The sequence below is a fragment of the Cebidichthys violaceus genome, unplaced genomic scaffold, assembly GCF_023349555.1.
Source record: "Cebidichthys violaceus isolate CVI_PGR_0920_01 unplaced genomic scaffold, fCebVio1.0.p SCAF_93, whole genome shotgun sequence".
Classification (NCBI taxonomy): Eukaryota; Metazoa; Chordata; class Actinopteri; order Perciformes; family Stichaeidae; genus Cebidichthys; species Cebidichthys violaceus.
In genome coordinates this window covers 18,938-37,500 of record NW_027176979.1, presented here as the reverse complement: position 1 = coordinate 37,500, position 18,563 = coordinate 18,938, and the positions used below count along the sequence as shown (strand labels likewise).

At 39.5% G+C, this 18,563-nt stretch overlaps 2 protein-coding genes across 2 annotated transcripts in view; one reads left to right on the top strand and one right to left on the bottom strand.

Annotated features, from left to right (window-relative positions):
* Nucleotides 1-7,713, top strand: part of dennd6aa (DENN/MADD domain containing 6Aa) — a 16,178-nt gene extending 8,465 nt beyond the window's left edge. The window contains exons 7-19 of the mRNA XM_068704480.1: nt 129-208; nt 682-741; nt 839-894; nt 2,172-2,294; nt 2,885-2,980; nt 3,694-3,788; nt 4,056-4,121; nt 4,395-4,459; nt 5,088-5,177; nt 5,483-5,646; nt 5,809-5,911; nt 6,586-6,660; nt 7,559-7,713. Coding sequence (XP_068560581.1) covers nt 129-208; nt 682-741; nt 839-894; nt 2,172-2,294; nt 2,885-2,980; nt 3,694-3,788; nt 4,056-4,121; nt 4,395-4,459; nt 5,088-5,177; nt 5,483-5,646; nt 5,809-5,911; nt 6,586-6,660; nt 7,559-7,690 — 1,205 coding nt within the window. The 3' untranslated portion in view covers nt 7,691-7,713. The remainder of the gene's footprint in view (nt 1-128; nt 209-681; nt 742-838; nt 895-2,171; nt 2,295-2,884; nt 2,981-3,693; nt 3,789-4,055; nt 4,122-4,394; nt 4,460-5,087; nt 5,178-5,482; nt 5,647-5,808; nt 5,912-6,585; nt 6,661-7,558) is intronic.
* A 4,031-nt stretch (nt 7,714-11,744) lies between these two features.
* On the bottom strand, nt 11,745-17,265 carry LOC137867981 (uncharacterized). Its single transcript, XM_068704485.1, has 5 exons — nt 17,024-17,265; nt 15,161-15,328; nt 13,985-14,265; nt 12,594-12,721; nt 11,745-12,239 (listed from the first exon to the last, which is right to left on the bottom strand). Exons 1-5 carry the CDS (start codon nt 17,118-17,120, stop codon nt 12,041-12,043), a joined length of 873 nt encoding a protein of 290 aa, XP_068560586.1. The 5' UTR covers nt 17,121-17,265; the 3' UTR covers nt 11,745-12,040.
* Nucleotides 17,266-18,563: the final 1,298 nt, after the last annotated feature.

Here is an 18,563-nt window from a genome sequence, read left to right as displayed (position 1 = left end):
CTTCACGAAAGTGGTTGTATTAAACTGAGTGTAGATAAACTTTATTTACTTTCCCTCTGTAAAGCTCTGTGTGGCCACAGCTTTGATCTACTCTGACTCAGATCACTGTTTGTGTGTTTGATTGACAGCTTGTAATGACATAGACCGCTGGCCGACGCCCCATCCTGGACGAATTCTCACGCTTCCCATTATGGGCGTGGTCATCAAGGTACACGCACGCACGCACGCACACACACACACACACACACACACACACACACACTCACTAGGTAGGCGTCAGTAGGCGTTTCAGTGTGACTTGTCAAAGCAGCGCCGTGCAATGCCAATGTGAAACCGCCATTATTCATGGAATAGTCACACCTGTGATTGTCAACATGTTTGCCAGGAGAATATATATATCTATATATCTGTAAGAGCACATTGGGGGGAGCCTGGGATGTAAGAATTTGATTGACCAACAAAGTGTACATTTCAATAAAAATAACATTTTAGAGCATAAAACAAATACTTTGACTGTGTCGTTGTGTACAGAATCACCCGGATGAAAAGCAACCATGACTTGTACGCTACCGTCCTGCGTTTGATTAAAGCCTTCAGAAGAAGTGTAGAGTTCATATTCTCAGTGTGTTAAATATTGAGTGGTCAAAACTGTGACTGTGTTGTATCTGTGCACCGCTGCAGATTAGAATCCCGACCTGCTACGACAAACCAGGAACCTCCCAGCTGGTCCAGTCGGCGCAGGTGACCACAAGCAAACACATACAAAATATTTTAATATTGAATAAAATGTTGTTTTGATTATTTTGCATTGAAAACGTGATTATGTGCTGCGTTCCAGAGTGACAGTCAGGTGTCCATTGTGCTCCCGACCATCCATGAAGTGGACCTCTTCAGGTGAGACCTGCAGCTGTTTATTCCTTCCACACGACACACAAGCTTCTGTCACCACCTGCTGTTTGAGGGCGGTACTGCAGCACTTCTCTGCCGTCACAACCGTACTGCCAGATCCCAGTACGTAGTATGTCAAATACAGTTTGCCAAAAGTACCAGGATGTTCTAGTACATTCCTGTCGCATTTCACAGCAGGCAAGCCAGAACGCTCCTCTGACTATTCTGAGGCTCAAATATCAAGCAGCCATGTTATGATGATGTATTATGTCCCCATTGAATGCATACTGCCTGCAACAGTACGTACTCTGTTTACTAAAAGTAAAAAGAAAATGTACGTGATTTGGAACTTTTGGCTCATGTTTCCTCGAAACAGCGTACGAGGAATGTTTTAACGTGTTCTCCTCGTTAAATAGATGCCCGTTAAATGTTGGATCACAATCATCATCTCTGTTGTTCTGGACGGCAAGGACAATAACATCAAGCATATTTTGTAGTATTACACATGTATTTTAACCGATTTCATCCGGTTTAAATACATTCTTCATCAAAAAGGAACACAGAGAGTGGCCCTTCTCTGCTGCCGTAGTTGCAGAGCTTGCGTAACACATCAGGGTGTTCAACGCGCCACCGTTGGTTTGAATAAATGCTTTGCTGCATTTTTTTCGAGGATGTAAGTCCAAACCACCTTTCTTTGCCTGCCAATATATATATCTTTTGTATGGGACAAAATAAAGACAGATGTTTCCTTAAACGTCTGCTTTTCAATATTCAGTTTGTGTTTCTAAAACGTGACTGTTTACTTGTTTAGTTAGTGTCCTTATTCACAGAAAACTCACCACAGGGTCAGTGTGAGCATCATGAATACTCAGCATCACCATGTTGACTTAAAAGAACAACAACAGCTGACTGCTCACCTTCAGGTGTATTTCTTTATTTTGTCTTTAATCAAAGACGGAGAAAGAATAAAACTAGACGTAACGATGAGTATTTGGAAATATTAAGAAAACACCACATGCTCTCTTAAAAATGTGTATTCAGAATCATTTGTTAAGTAAAGACCAATAATGAAGCTTTTCACTGAAACTTTCAGGTCATTTTAATACTTTTGTGAAAATCCACCAGAGAAAATGAGTTGTGCTGAAGAAAGTGAAGTAAATCTGTGTAAACAGCGTTACCATAAGGAGACCATGAGGAGACCATGAGGAGACCATAAGGAGACCATGAGGAGACCATGAGGAGACCATGAACCTCAGCTTCTCTCTCTTCCTCTCCTTCTCCAGGTGTTTCTACCCAGTCTTCTTCCACATCCAGATGTTGTGGGAGTTGGTGTTGCTGGGGGAGGCGCTCGTCGTCATGGCGCCGTCGCCAGCCGAGTCGTCGGACACCGTGCTGGCTTTGGTCAGGTGAGGGGGGGGGGCAGGTTATGTTAAATTCAGTGTGTTCTGACTTTATGTCTTTAAGTCACGGAGAAAATGTGAAATGTGGTATTTCACATTTTAAGTTCAGTTTTAAACGTCTTGAAAGTCTGTCTCTCTCTCTCTCTCCCTCTCTCTGTCTCTCTCTCCCTCTCTCTCTCTCTCTCTCTCTCTCTCTCCCTCTCTCTGTCTCCCTCTCCCTCTCTCTCTCTCTCTCTCTCTCTCTCTCTCTCTGTCTGTCTGTCTGTGTCTCTCTCTCTGTCTCTCTATTCCTCTCTCTCCCCCTCTCTCTCTCTCTCTCCGTCTCTCTCTTCCTCTCTCTCTCTCCCTCTCTCTCTCTCTCTCTCTCCCTCTCTCTCTCTCTCCCTCTCTCCCTCTCTCTGTCTGTCTGTCTGTGTCTCTCTCTCTGTCTCTCTATTCCTCTCTCTCCCCCTCTCTCTCTCTCTCTCCGTCTCTCTCTTCCTCTCTCTCTCTCCCTCTCTCTCTCTCTCTCTCTCCCTCTCTCTCTCTCTCCCTCTCTCCCTCTCTCTGTCTGTCTGTCTGTGTCTCTCTCTCTCTCCCCCCCCCCCCCTCCACAGCTGTATCTCTCCTCTGCGTTTCTGCAGTGACTTCCGGCCGTACTTCACCATCCATGACAGCGAGTTTAAGGAATACACGACCAGGACTCAGGCTCCGTGAGTAAAGACGAACCGTGTGGCCCTTGAGCAAGTCACCGACTACGTTTACATGCACGTTTATTCCAGTTTACGTGCAGCTGTGCATATTAACCATGATTAACGTAAAATCCCCCCATTACATACATCCTACAACTAGGTCCTTTAAATAACTTCAATTTCCTCCCGCAAGTTTTGCAAAAGTATTTTCTTCAACCTATTCCTTTTACGGCTGTGTACGATAAGACGCTTTAGTAACTTACATATTTCAATGTATTCTTATATATTTGTTTTCTATTGTACATTTTCATATTTTTTTTATTTGTATTATGTCTTTTTACTATTGTTCTGTCTTTATTGTTATGCACCAGTCACCGACTCAAATTCTTTGTACGTGATTCTGAACAGACTGGTTTGTTCAGAATCAAACGCACGGAGCTGCTCGTAAAAACCCAGAGTCACATGTTTCAAATGAGCTGTATACTTGTCATATGAATGCTCCTAAAACTGGAATAAATATCAGCATGTCCCACATGTCTGAATCAGAAAATGCTGCATTTATAGTTTTGTAATCAATGATCTCTGTAGTCATAATTCTCTGTAGCCATAATTCCTCTAAAAGGGTTAAGGTCTTGCTCACGTTAGCTTCTGGCTCCTTTTGTTCCTGTAACTGCACACAGTCTGAGTTGAGTTGATAATTGTTGCGTCTCTCTCTGTTCTCTCTCTGTCTTCAGGCCGTCGGTCATTCTGGGAGTGACCAATCCCTTCTTTGCTAAAACCCTGCAGCACTGGCCACACATTATCCGCATCGGAGACATGAAGCAAGCGGGTGGGTGACACTGCTGCTGGTCGAATGGGATGTTTGTCTTCAGTTGATAAAAGACAAATGTTCAAAAACCTTGCATTGCGATGGAGTCCGCTACCACAGACTGTCAGAGCCTGCTGCTAAGAGCTTTTCTTAATGGACTCTGGTGCTCGTGAACACTACCGTTTCTGTCCGCAGGGACTGCCAAAATCAACACCAAATGAAAGTTCGTTGTAGTAGCTTTAAATGAAGGTCTGATCTTTCCTCTCTCCATCTGTCTGCTCCTCTCAGGAGAGATGGCCAAGCAGATGAAAGTCAAGAAACTGAAAAACCTCAAAACCCTGGACTCCAAACCTGGTAAATGATTCACATCCTCCGTGTTTATTTCTCAGTATCGTTACTACTTTGTTTTTAATGTGCAGCACCTGCAGCTCTCTCACAAACTCACATCCACAGTTATGAGGCTGCAGATTGTCAGACCGGCTGAACACTGACCGTGTGTGTGTGTGTGTGTGTGTGTGTGTGTGTGTGTGTGTGTGTGTGTGTGTGTGTGTGTGTGTGTGTGTGTGTGTGTGTGTGTGTGTGTGTGTGTGTGTGTGTGTGTGTGTGTGTGTGTGTGTGTTTTTGCAGGTGTGTACACTGCATATAAGCCGTATCTCAACAAAGATGAAGACATCATCAAACAGCTTCAGAAGGTAAGAACAGGTCATTGTGCTGCACATGTCTGAACTCGTCTTATTGATTGACTGATTGGAGCCATTTTCCATTAAACCTCATGTGGGTAACAACAAAACAACAACGACTGTTTATCAGAAGGGGACGTAGTCACCGTCAAGTCACCCATTGGTTTGTGGACTGTTGTTATGAAGCCTCCTTTTGGCCGTCGCCATCTTGGCTTTTTTGCAACCAGAAGTGACAGGATGCTGAATAAGACATTTTTAGGCAAATAAGACATTTTTAGTGGACCAAAATGTAACTATTAATCTCATCAACTGAAAACACAATGTGTCAAAGGGTTAAAGTTCTATGACGAAAACATGGACAACTCTGTGGTAGCGACCTGTCAATCACTGTGTAGTCCCGCCCTAAAGTATACTCTGCTTCATGGTCTATTATAATCTAAATGGGACCATAAATTATGAAATGAGAAAAGGTTTGAGAAAGGTTTGTGTTCTTCGGAGCTGTAGACTAATACGTAGTTTTGTAAATGCTCCCAAACTTCTACTGAGAAATGTGTTTGAACTAGAAGCATCTAGTGTGAGAGCAGTGTGAGAGCAGTTTAATGTTTGATAATGAAGATGTTTTTATTTGTTTGTTTTCCAGGGTGTCCAACAGAAGAGACCCTCAGCGGCCCAAAATGCAATTCTTCGCCGCTATTTTTTAGAACTGACGCAGAGCTTCATGATCCCACTGGTAACGACCGATGATTTTTATTTTATCTTTAAGTTTCTAAAGATTGTCTTGTTTGTCAAAAAAATGTTTAAAACATTTAGTTTTCTCTTACTATGTTTATTATGTAGTATATATATTTTATATATATTTATAGATATATATATATATATATATATATATATATATATATATATATATATAAAATATAAATTCCTTGCACTGTATGTGAAAACCTACTTGACAATAAATCTGATTCTGAAGTGATTTAACTGTGTGTGTGTGTGTGTGTGTGTGTGTGTGTGTGTGTGTGTGTGTGTGTGTCACAGGAGCGGTATGTGGCCAGTCTGATGCCTCTACAGAAGTCCATCAGTCCCTGGAAGAGTCCTCCTCAGCTGCGACCGTTCATCCAGCAGGACTTCATGAAGACGCTGGAGAAGGCTGGACCTCAGCTCACCTCCAGACTGAAAGGAGACTGGATTGGACTCTACAGGTAAACGAAACACGAACAAACCCAGCATGTATTCTAAACACTATTCTACACAGCTACCTATACTACCATGACTTTTGATAGCAGAACAACACATTAATGCGCATCATCCTCAGCCTCATGTGAACTCATCATGCTTGGGTTTTTGTTTCTCTGCGTCTGAAGGCATTTCCTCAAGTCTGCCAACTTTGACGGCTGGTTCCGCAACAGGAGGAGAGAGATGACCCAGAAACTGGAGGCTCTGCACCTAGAGGCGCTGTGTGAGGAGGTGAGGAGGGAGGGAGGGAGGAGTGAGATAGTCGAAGATCAGATGCAGTCAGAGTCATTCTGTAAACCTGAACTGATATTTCAGACTTCTTCCCAGACTTTTCAAGTTGTTCAGGGCTATCTGACTAAATCAGTTGACACGTTTTGCCCCAAATTGTACTCTCACTCTGGATTACACCGGCCTCAGCGGTCCGCTCTGCTAAAGATATATGTTTTAACGGAGAGCAGACCGAGCCATCTGGGCGATATATAACAAATGTTTAATCCATGTTGTTCGTAGCTGGGCTTTTAAGGGTATTAACTTTCTGTAAGTCTACAGAACAACAAAGTAGGAAATAACAACAATAAACACAATCACAACAGACTAGAAACAAACCGTAGCTCACTTACTTCCTCGTGATATCAATGAGAAATGACCAATTCAAAGAAACCTGCATGTCAACAAAAGAAGCCGCAAAACCGGATCGCAGCCAGAACCTGGTGCACGGCGCTCAGTGGAAACCAGTAACAATGTAAATGAATGGAGGGTGTCTTCATTCATTTAGGGTTGGACATGTCTCAACCTGTCTGTCTGTCTCTATGTGTCTGTCTGTCTCTCTGTGTCTGTCTCTCTGTGTCTATGTCTATGTGTCTGTCTCTATGTGTCTGTCTCTCTGTGTCTTTCTGTGTCTCTAGGATCTGCAGCAGAGAGTCCAGCAGCACTCTGAGGTGGAGACAGTTGATCTGGTTCTGAAGCTGAAAGATAAACTGGTACAAACTCATCCGCTGCTATTACTAGTACTCCTGTACTGGGCTGTATATTTGTGATGTACTTTTTACGATTGTGTTTGATAATAATAAAAAAATTGAATAACATTTTAATATCATGTTAAACTATAGCAGCTCCTACAACTACTGCTACTAGTACAACTGAGTACTGGTACCAGTAACAGTACTAATAGTAGTAAGTAAAAGTACTCTTGTATTGCTGCTGCAACAAAATAATTTCCCCTCGCAGATCAATAAAGTACCATCTATCTATTAGTACGACAAAGTATTAATCACTTTAGAGAAGTAAAACTAAACAATAGGTTCCAGTGATGCTACTGATACAAGTACACTACAGCTGCTACATGTACCAGTGATACTACTGATACAAGTACACTACAGCTGCTACATGTACCAGTGATACTACTGATACAAGTACACTACAGCTGCTACATGTACCAGTGATACTACTGATACAAGTACACTACAGCTGCTACATATAACAGTGATACTACTGATACAAGTACCAGTGATACTACTGATACAAGTACACTACAGCTGCTACATGTACCAGTGATTTTACTGATACAAGTACACTACAGCTGCTACATATACCAGTGATACTACTGATACATGTGCCAGTGATACTACTGATACATGTGCCAGTGATACTACTGATACAAGTACCAGTGATACTACTGATACAAGTACCAGTGATACTACTGATACAAGTACCAGTGATACTACTGGTGCTCTTTGTTTACCACTGGAGTCAAAGCACTAATTCTAGTTTTATATCCCAAATATAAATGTTGTTATTCGTGACAAAAATAAGACCCGATTTTCCACAAACCAGAATTATCCCTTAAATCTCTAATGAACTGAACTTTCTCCTCTGCAGACTCAGGCGGAGAGGGAGCAGCTGCCGGTGCGTCCGGGGACCGTGGCCAAGCTGAGGGCCCACATAGATGCCGTGATCCTGGCCTTACCAGAGGACCTGCAGGGCATCCTCCACAAGCCCTCCACTCCCTGACCATTGCCCCCCCCCCCCCCCCCCCCCCCAGTCTGCAACCCTTACCCCAGTCTGAGCTTGTTTTAAAGTTTCGGGGGTAGTGGGTCTCCTCCCAGACTGGGCCCCAGTTTGAGGACCTCTTCTGGTTCTAACATGGAAAGCACAGAGCACATTTTTGTTCATCCAACTTCAGTTTTTAATTTTTATTTTTTGACCCAAACGTCTCCGGTAGTCGCTCTCGTCTCGGTGAACATGTGACGACATAAACTCCTCCGAAGAGTTTTCAGGAGGTGAAACAGAATTGAAAAATGATGAGGAGGTGTTTGTTTTTTTCCATCACAGAGACGTTATGAAGAAAGGAAAAGGAAGCGCTTGATTCGTCACCGCTTTGCTCTTTCGGCATGCAGCTCCGGTACAAGAGCTTCATCTGAGCCTTTGTGTGGCAGAAGGACTCGTCATCACCTTGAAGGTACGAGCAGGAAGAAGAACCCAGCTGACCTGTGAGCCTCAGGCGGCTTTTAATTTTGACTTTGCCGATGGACTGCTGCAGTCCGGTGGAACTGACTTTGGAGTTTTGTTTTTTTCATGTTTTTAAAAGAAGTGCACTTCATCACTAACTGGACCAGTGTGCCCTTCTCTCTCTCACACACACACAGACACAGACACAAACACAGACACACACACACACACACACACACACACACTCTCGCATGTTTTTATGCAAACAAACTGAGCCGAGCAGAGCCAGCAGTGCTTTATGGGTAAATTGAACTGCTATATTAACTAATAAAACACACACAGAGAGCATTAAGCACCAGCGACGCTGTAATAACTGTCAATGCAGTAAACAACTCCTGTTTCTCATTAGCCAATCACAGCCCTGTATCTGTGTCACATTTGTGAAGCCCATGTGACAGCATGAGGGAAACATTCAAAATGTCCTCAAATGTTTAGAAGTCTTGGTGTGAATTGTCATTTTCTGAAGACTGATTTTCACCTAAATCTGAGCTTCTCTGAGAGAAGAAAGTCCAAACTGTCAGAGCTGAAACTCAACCAGCGTGTTTTTAGATGATTGGTGAGCGACTGGTGGCTTGTGTGTGTTAAACAAACACTTCAGCCAGCTCTGTTTTAAACGATGCTGGTGCCTTACAGGAAGGAGAACCAAAGACTCGATGAGTTCGTCTCAATCTGGTTCCTGTAAAGATAATAAAGAGCGTCTTTTAGCTGCAGCTCAACACGATTGTTCTCACGTTAAACTTAAAATTTACTCCGCTGAAGAACAACAACTTCTGACGGCCGCCGATCCTCTGCGTTGCCTTCAGACCCAAACAGAAAATATGGCTGAAGTCTGTTTTCACGTGTTTTCCGATGAGCAAGTGAACGACACAGACGCATCGTTGAAACTAAAACCCGGCAAAGTCGCAGAAAAAATACAAGGACTCTTCTAATAAAGGGGTAACTAGCACTGCATCAATTGGCGGCATGTTTTAGCTCATTAACTGCAAGTTGTCTTCAGACGATACATTTTTATATTGATTTTTCTTTTATTGGTTTCTGGTCATTTCAGTGTTTGACGGCTTTGAGCTACATTGCCAGAATCAAGTCCTTCAAAAAAAACGAATAATTAAGCAATATTGAGAAAACAATAATGCGACTTTGATCATTTATTTAAATTGTTAAAACTGTTCTAGGCCACAAAACAATTTAGTTGAAACTAAAAGCTTCTGACTTTATTTGAATCCATAAAAAAATTCTTCGACTTCTAAAAAGAAAATGTAAAAAACATCTTTAATCAAAGCAATAACGGATCATTTAATTTATTTCAGTTATTTGTATTTTCAGAGTTTTAAATGACAATAACTTTGTAGCGTTTTCTAAAAGTGTCGTTGGTGAAACGCACAGTTTGCATTTCAAAATCTCACTTGAAAATGTTAAACTCTTTTCAGACGTATGGTTTGTGTTTTTGTTTTCCTTAAAGCCATCATGTAACACACGTTGTATAAATACTTTGTCGAGCACATCATTGTAAAGAAGAATAACTCAAATGTGTGCTGGTTGGAAAAACCTGTGACATCTGGTTGTTGGGCAACCATGTAAGTTTTATATTTGTAAAAAATAACAACTTATTTTAACAATTTTAAATTTTTTTAATGGAGGGCTATTCTCATATTTCACTCTGTAGAGAATTAAGAGTTTTGTACATAATGGTGTAAAGTGACATGACGGCCCAGATGTGATGATGAACAATAATTATTTTGCTATTACGACAGACGTCTTACTAAATGCAGAGATATAAATAAGAACGGCTCTATATAATGCTTATTTATCTGTCTTAGGAGAATTACAATGTTGTTGAGAAAAGTTGACATTTTGAATTTGTAGGTTTTTTGCTGTCAGACACTGAAAATGTTACATTTTAGCATTAATATAATGTAACTAAGAGGCTCAGAAAACATTGATATTGGACAATTGAACAAAACCACATGTCAACTAGGGGACAGTTTAGGTAAATTAAAGAATTAAAAAGATTGTATTATGCCAAAAACTTATGGCTGAGATATTTTTTGTTATCTGAAGCAGTGCTGGAAGAAGTGTAGAAATACTAGTATTATATATCAAAATATACTCTAAAAGAAACTAAAGTAACAGGACTCAATATGCAGAATGTATATTATAATATTGAATCATAATTATTGATGAATTCATGTGTTTTTATCTTAATCTATATTAATACATCATAATTTATTATTTTGTATTATTCTGAATCTGCAAACTAAGTAAAGGTATTGAATAAATGTAGGGGATTCGAAATAAAAACGTTTCCCTCTGAATTGTAGTGTAAAGTATAAAGGAAAGTACAAGTACCTTAAAATTGTATTTAAGTACAGTACTTGGGTAAATGTACTTAGTTTCCAGATAAAATGTTTGCCAGCTGTGAAACCAACAGGATAATGAAATTTTTATGATAGATATGTTATATGTATATATCAATAATAATAAGACACTACAAATTCAAAATGTCAACATCCGCTTATACAAGCCTCTTATGTTGCATAGCTGCACATATTTTGCTCCACTGACACTCACTATCTTTGTGTTTTCATTGAAGCGATGTAACCACTACTCTAAAGCACTCCGACGGCCGGAAGGACTTCAGCTTTAATAAACAGTGTTGATAAGAAGCGTGTTTTTCACATGATGGCCTGCAGGTTGTTTCATTTCTTTGTAAGCCAATTAAAAGATGATTATGATAATTATCAGAGTTGTACGTTAACTTTATTGTGTCCGCGGTGGTTATTTTTTTACATTAAACAGAAAGCTTCAATTTTAGTGTATTTTTTTGTCTGTTTTTCAACATAGAACACTGGGGGGGTATGATATATGGTTGTCCACCGGATGGATGTGTGTGCGCTTTTGGTCTCCACCAACTGCTGAGGCAAATATCCGTCTCTTCAGCTGCTAAATGCTCCTCTATGTTCAACAGCTAGTTTCTCTGTCTGCTGTTTGCTGCTGATCAGCTAGTGTACTGTTGTTGTTTTTTTACTGAGGTAATAAATCAAGAGAGAAGTAGAGTCATTTTCTCATAGACTTCTATACAACCAGAGGAGTTGCCCCCTGATGGACACTAGAGAGAACGCAGCTTTAAAGTATACTTGCTTTTAACTACAGACGTGACCATGTAGTCAAAAGCTATTTTGAAAAGTTATAATAAATATTGCGTAAAGCGGTTTTAAAATGTAAATGTGTTTAAAATGCGTTTAGAGTAAAGTCTGGGTATTGGAATTGGAGTTTTTTAAGGAACATAATGTAATTTAGTGTAATAAAATTTACAAAACTGATAACTGGTAAATAAAATAAAAACAGTATTGAAGACTGTTATTGTATTCCAAATGCTGTAACAGATGTATCATGAGACTCAGATTGAACCAGAAAGTGAGTGAACATGGAAATTATTTCAACCCCTGATGAGGACAATATCCATCTTCTATAAGAATAAACATATTTACCCAAATGGTGAACTGTCCCTCTGACCTCCCAGCTGCTTCTTATATAAAATTTACAATCAGTAACGATATTGTGTCAGCCACCTCTTTATTGTATTATAACGTGAAAAAAGAAGGAAGCAAATACATGTTAAACAAGAACATCAAGAGTCAGTTCAATTTAAAGGATAATCATACAGGGTTTGTTACTGAGACGAGTTTGTCATAATAATGTCATCACGTACTTTTAATAAAAATCAGTAATCAGTAGTAGTTTGAATTTCATTCATGATTAATCGTCGTTATTGATTATTGATTGATTGATTATTGTGAATTCTTCATTATCGAATGAAGAACAGAGGACACAGCTTTTCGTACACGTGTTTCATTAAAGCTGCTCGCTCTTACTCCTCTCCACGTTGTAAAACTTCCTGGTCTTCTTCCCTCCCTTTGGTCGACACCCTTTCCTTCCCCTGCTGCTGCGGATTGGCTGTCTCCCCTGCACCTCAAAGGTGTCCTCCAATAGTGATTGTCCTCTGAGGGAGTAACTGATGTCGGACCAGGAGAGGGCGGAGCCTCGGTATGGCCTAAAAACAACAAAACAAATGGTGGATTTATAACAAGTTTATAAAAAAACATGAATATAATAATAACGATAAAATAACAACATCAACTACAACAACTATTATTATTGTTTCAAATTATTATAAATAATAATAATAATATACGACAGGACATTTAATGATGAAATAACATTGTGGTATTCACTGTCCTCCATTGCCAATTTGCACATTATATATAGGTTCTTCACTTCCTGCCCTCCACCTGAATTCTGCGCGTCATAATAGTCACGTGATGAAAAACAAGCTATATAGAGAAAGGTCACATATTTCAAAACTGGACGGACACACACACACACACACACACACACACACACTTACGCGTAGACGCCGCTGGTCATGTAGTTGAAAACTTCTCTGTAGCTGAGAGCATAATCCCAAATCTGGACGTCTGTCAACTGACCGTCAAAACCTGAACATTCCATCACAGGCTCACCTGACCAGTCATACTGAACACACACACACACACACACACACACACACACACACACACACACACACACACACACAAATAGAAGACAGATAATATTAGAGACAATCATGAAGATTAAAGATGACTGCAGACAAAATCCAACAAGAGTTTGTCCGATGTTATTGCTTCGACAAATCTAATACAAAAAGAATCTCCTCAGCAACTTAAAATTGGCTCCTTCACAGTGGTTTGTGGTTTATTAAAGTCATTTTGTATTGTAGTGAGAACTTAATGAACTCGATTTGATACATATGCAAATCCTTTTGTGAATAACTGTGGAAGTGGAAATCAAGCTGTCCCCGCCTCCACAATTTCTAAGGTCTATAAAACAGAAACATGTTAATGTACAATTTAATAACGCAAGTATATTTCTGATATTTCTGTCTTTGGGCCAAAACATAAAGATGAAAAACAGCCCAAAGTTAAGACAACACAAGGGGCTGCGTTGGGACGTGTTGATAAAAATATATATTGTGGTTTATTACCTTTTTTCAACTGCAAATTGTGCAGTTTGTCAACTTCTGTTTAATTTAATGAGATACAGTTTTCACTCACTTTATTGCAGTAAAATGTGTTTGTCGGTCCAGTAGATATGTTGCATCATGCACTTGAAAAACTAAATTGTTTTTATTACAGTCTACATTGTCCGATCCCTCTGACTTTACCCATGAACGCACCAAAAAAACAATTTGGCAACATCAAAGGGGACTGAAAAATAAATTGTTGATGTAAAAATTACATCACTAATCATTACTGAAACTTGCCTTCTCTCTAGTGTCCATCAGGGGGCGACTCCTCTGGTTTTATAGAAGTCTAGTCTAAAATGACTCTACTTCTCTCTTGATTTATTCCCTCAGTAAACATTGTAAACATGAGTTTATGGTCTCAAACTCTAGTTTACAGTCTTCTTCAATACAGCATGATGTTCATTTAGTACATTATGCTCCATTTAGAGTCAAACAGACCATAAAGCAGGGGATGCTTTAGGGCGGGGCTTACTGTGATTGACAGGTTGCTCACTAATCTGCAGTCCATATATGGTCACTTCCATTCACTAGTTGCAAAAAACAAGATGGTGACCGCCAAAATGCCGAACTCGAGGTTTCAAAACTACAGTTCACAAACCAATGGGTGATGTCACGACGACTACCTCCACTTCTTATTTACAGTCTACAGGCTGAAGCTACAAAAATGCAAAACAAGTAATGTTGTATTCCAGGATGAGCTGCTTTGTTCTCACTTGACGGGGCAGGATCTTCCTGATGCTGATGTTTGAGCCACTAAACACCTGGGCCACATTCTTCATGGAGTCCACAGTGAAGCAGACACTGTTCCAGATGTCCGGTCCAATGTTTGTCCAGAACCTGATGTTAGGTTGAAAGGACTGCTGGTAGTAACCATAGGTCAGCATATACGACGCAGCACCATTGACACCAAACTGCAGAGGGGTTCTGCTGGATGGACTGAGTGTGAAGAGTAGGTAGAAGTTTTCGGCCAGGTAACGCAGACACACAGACACACCTGCAGGAGTCACATGGTCATGGTCAGTGTTGATTGTTGTTTGGTTGTTGTAGTGCATGAATTAAAAAAGAAACAGACGAAAATAAATAGTGCAGACAATAGAAATAGAACTAAGTTTTGCAGATATGTTCAATATGCAGAGAGCTTTTTTGGGGGATTAATATTAAAATATAAATGTTTTATTGTTATGTTGATACAAAATGTTTCCTTCAGTTAGTTTTGATCAGCTTCCTGCCGACACAAAGCAACCACAAAGAGACAAAAATACACAAAAGGACTACAAAGAGACACAAAATGACCACAAAGACACACAAAACAATGACAGAGACATGAAACATCAACTTAGATCTCTGGTGCTGATTATTTATGGCTGTAGTGGATAACCTGTATCTTTAAATACTTGTGTAGTTTTGTCTTTTTATACTTGCTCGACTTCAACCCTTATTTTGTCTTGCTGCATTTTGCTGGGAAAAAATCCATGAAAAACATCTTGAATTGTGGCCAAAAATAAATGAATAAAGTTGAAGTTTTATGCTCATATTAGCCAGCCTTTTATTTTACGGGTTTTTGGGTCTGAAGGACAGAATTAATGGATTTTGTCTGAAAAAAAATAAAAATAGCATTGAATCAGAATAAACTGACAGTATGACAAAAAAATTATAGTAATAAATAAATACGATGATTTAGTTTGAAATTACTCTTTAAGTCTAACCCCCCCCCTCTTGTGGTCAGAAATCACTTAATGCAGCTTCAATCTGCAAAACATAATGAAGAACATCCTAAACAAACAGGCATGTAAACAAATCCATTCAATACCATCACTTCTCATCAGGAGAACATGAGAGCAAACCTGTCCATGTTTGTGTTTAGTTATGTGGTTTGTGAATGTACTCACCTCTAGTCGTAGGTGCTGTGGTCCAGGGATAGGTGGTGGGAGGGGTGGTGGTGCTGTAGTAGGGACTGGTTGAGGAGGAAGGATAATAGTAGGGTGCGTATAAGGATATCCCTCTTCCATTACTAGACAAAGTGAACATCTTCCCGTTTAAACTTTGTCCAGGTGTTCCTAGAGGAAGAAAGAGGAAAAGAAACCACACAAACATGTTGGCAGCATTATATTAAATCTCCTTTTCATTAATGCACCCTCACACCATACAATACAGTACATTGTGTTTATTCAAATTGTTTGTCTCATTAAATCATGAAAGGATAAGTTTGGTGGTGGACTACAATTTTGTTATTGTCAACAAATCCCATGAAAAGACCAAATGTGTTATTCCGTCTCTCAACCTTTTCTGACTTCTCTCTGTGGCTCTGAGCTCGGAGTCTCTTGGTTCCTACTGAAGATGTAAATGTTCAAAAAACGGATCCCAAATATTAAGTGTCAGTTTTTAAAGAAATGTCCTAAAACAGTAGTTTTTATCAAACGTCCCGCAAACCGGACTGTTCATACAGCGTTCACACTGTAAAAACTGTGATTGGGGTTAATTCATAATTAAAAAAGAAATAATAGAAACCTTTACATAATAAAAAAGACTGTGTACAGTTTGGAATTCAACTGAGCTGAATTCATCACATTCTAATAATTTAATAATTACACTACTAAGTTTTGTTTGATGAATTGAATAATCAGAACAAGGGGAAACAAATAAGTAGTGCCGGGACTGGATGAGGGAAACTGTACTGGAAAACACACACACACACATATATATATATATATATATATATATATATATATATATATATATTTCAAAGATATGGTTACTGCCGAGGTTTTTTGTGTTCAATTATTTTGAATGCATTCTCCATCATCATGTTTTTAGTCTGCATACAATTTATTTCCAGGGTGAAAACACTACATATTATGAAATTATTTAAAGGTCCACTCCGCAGGACCTGGCGACATCTAGCGGTGAGGTTGCAGATTGCAACCAACTGAAACTACTGTATTGTGCTAAGCGTGTAGGGAGAAGAATTATGGTCGAACACACAACACGAAAACACAAACAGCCCTATATGAAGTAAGTACTTGGTTTGTCCATTCTGGGCCACTGTAGAAACACGGCCCCCTAGAAACAAACTGCACATTCTAATCTCACTAAAACACAACGGCCTTTATTTGCAGGTATACACTAAAGAAAACAAAGTAATTGATATCATAATCAATTGCTGCCAATAGATCCCACTAAATGCTCCACACTGTACCTTTAAACAACATATGGAAACGGTTATTTAAACAGTGTAGAACTGGGTCACAGCTTCGGTCCCACCAAGACAAAAGAAACAAGGAAGTGTGTGCTTTGAAGCTGAACCTGAACCAGCGTTGGTTTCCTGTGTTTTCTCTCCCAACACACACACACACACACACACACACACACACACACACACACACACACACTGACATATAACAAAAATGACACTGACAAATAACTTAAATGCAAGTTATACAAACACAACTAAATCAAACTTAGATGACACCTTTATTCAGAGGAACTCACACTGTGCAACATGTCCAACACTAAAAACAACTGAGTATTAATTCAACTGTGTGTGTATGTTTGTGTGCTTTACCCATCTTGTGAGGACATAAATCTGTTAACACAGTCACATTGTGGGGACTTACCTTCCTTATGGGGACAAAATGCAGATCCTTATTACATAATTCATCACATTTTAGGATGAAGACTCCAGGAAATAAATGTCAAACAATGTAATGTCCCCAAAAGTCATTAAAAACAAAAGTGTGTGTGTGTGTTAGTACCGGTCGTTGTCCATGTCGTAGCTGTAACAGCCAAAGCTGACATCACCGCCATCACAATGGGAACGTAAAGCGACCTGCTCTTCATCCTCATCCTCATCCTCGGCTGGCTGAGTGTCTGCAGTGAAGCGTCTCTGTGTCCTCGCTGTAAGGATGTGTTTCTTATCTGTGTGTCGTCGCCTTTTGAACGAGCTGCAGCTCAAACACTTTCATTTCCTGCTTCAGACATCAGGAGCTACGTTTCCTTTCTGCAGACAGAAACTCCCCTTTGGTCCAGTCCTGCTGTCCTCCTCCCTCCTCCCTCTGTTGTTGAGCCTTCAACCGGCTCCTCTCATTTATATTTACTCAACTACTGTACTTAATAATACTACACATTTATTTGAGAACTTTATTTATTAAGCAAATTCAGATTATTAATACATTAAAACAAGTCCTCCAAAAGTAAACCACAAAATATGCAGTTTGTTGCTCTGATGCACAACGAATTAGCAGGACGACATCGTGTATCGGCGGCCTTCAAGCAAAACAAAAAAAGTAAAAAAATAATAATAAATCTGGCACAGCGATGGTTATTAAGAGTCTGTATCCAACGATTTACTAAGCACTTACTGTTGGTTTGTTAGGGGTTAGGGTTAGGGTTAGGTTTGTTTAGAAGTGCTGCCCTCCTAAGAGGGCCACTGGCACAAGGGGGCTGCCCTTTAAAACAAGCTTCGATAAAAGACCCCTAAAATAAATAAAAGGAATAAAAGAATAAAATATTAAAAATTAACCTTAAAAAATAAATGAAAAATAATGGTTTAAAAACCATTTAAAGGAAAAATAAATGAGAAGAAAAACTAAGAGTTGTGATAAAAGGTGGTTAAACAAACCCTAAAACACAACAAAATAGAAATAAAAGAATACAGTTTTATGAAATATTTTTTAATCAAATCACAATAACAGTTTTAAAACAATTAAAAGATAAAAAAAGAAAAGAAAGGAATAAAAACTGTAAAAAAATTTTTGGTTAAAACAGCTTCCCAGCAGAGCACCCGCCAGCGGGGCAGTTGGAGAGGGAGTGTTTTAAGGGGAGGGGAGGTTAAAAGTTAAAACAGGATAAAAGCTCCATGTTCACCCCAGGGGGGTACAGGTCCATCCACCGAAGGAACCCTCGCTTTAAAAGGACTAGAAGTAAAATTCATAAAAACGGACAGCAGGGGATAAAGGAATAAAAACAAAATAATACACAGTGTTTCCTTACTAAATATATAAATAAAAACATAAACATAACACAATATATAATATAATAAAATAAATAAAATATAGCACAGGTATAAATACACAGACACCACATCTAAAAGGTAAGTGCTTTAAAACGGGTGGGAAAAAAGGGGTAAAAACATGCAGGTGTGGAAAGGAAACACTGGTTAAAAGGGATAAGCGCTTTAAAAATGTGTAAAATTGTGTTCAATAAAATCATCCCATGACCGCCGTTAAAAGAGGGGGCGGGGGGGTTTAAGAAAGGAGTCCTAAAAAAACGTCCAAAGGGGGCCTCGTCTGCCAG

Bases quoted from the DNA above. Each gene is read 5' to 3' on its own strand.
- LOC137867981 (XM_068704485.1), bottom strand. From the start codon at position 17,120: ATGAGGATGAGGATGAAGAGCAGGTCGCTTTACGTTCCCATTGTGATG. The intron at 15,329-17,023 runs GTACTAACACAC...TTCTTCCTCTAG, and splicing joins TACGACATGGACAACGACCG to GAACACCTGGACAAAGTTTA. The intron at 12,240-12,593 runs GTAAGTGTGTGT...TGTTGTTTTTAG, and splicing joins ATGACCAGCGGCGTCTACGC to GCCATACCGAGGCTCCGCCC.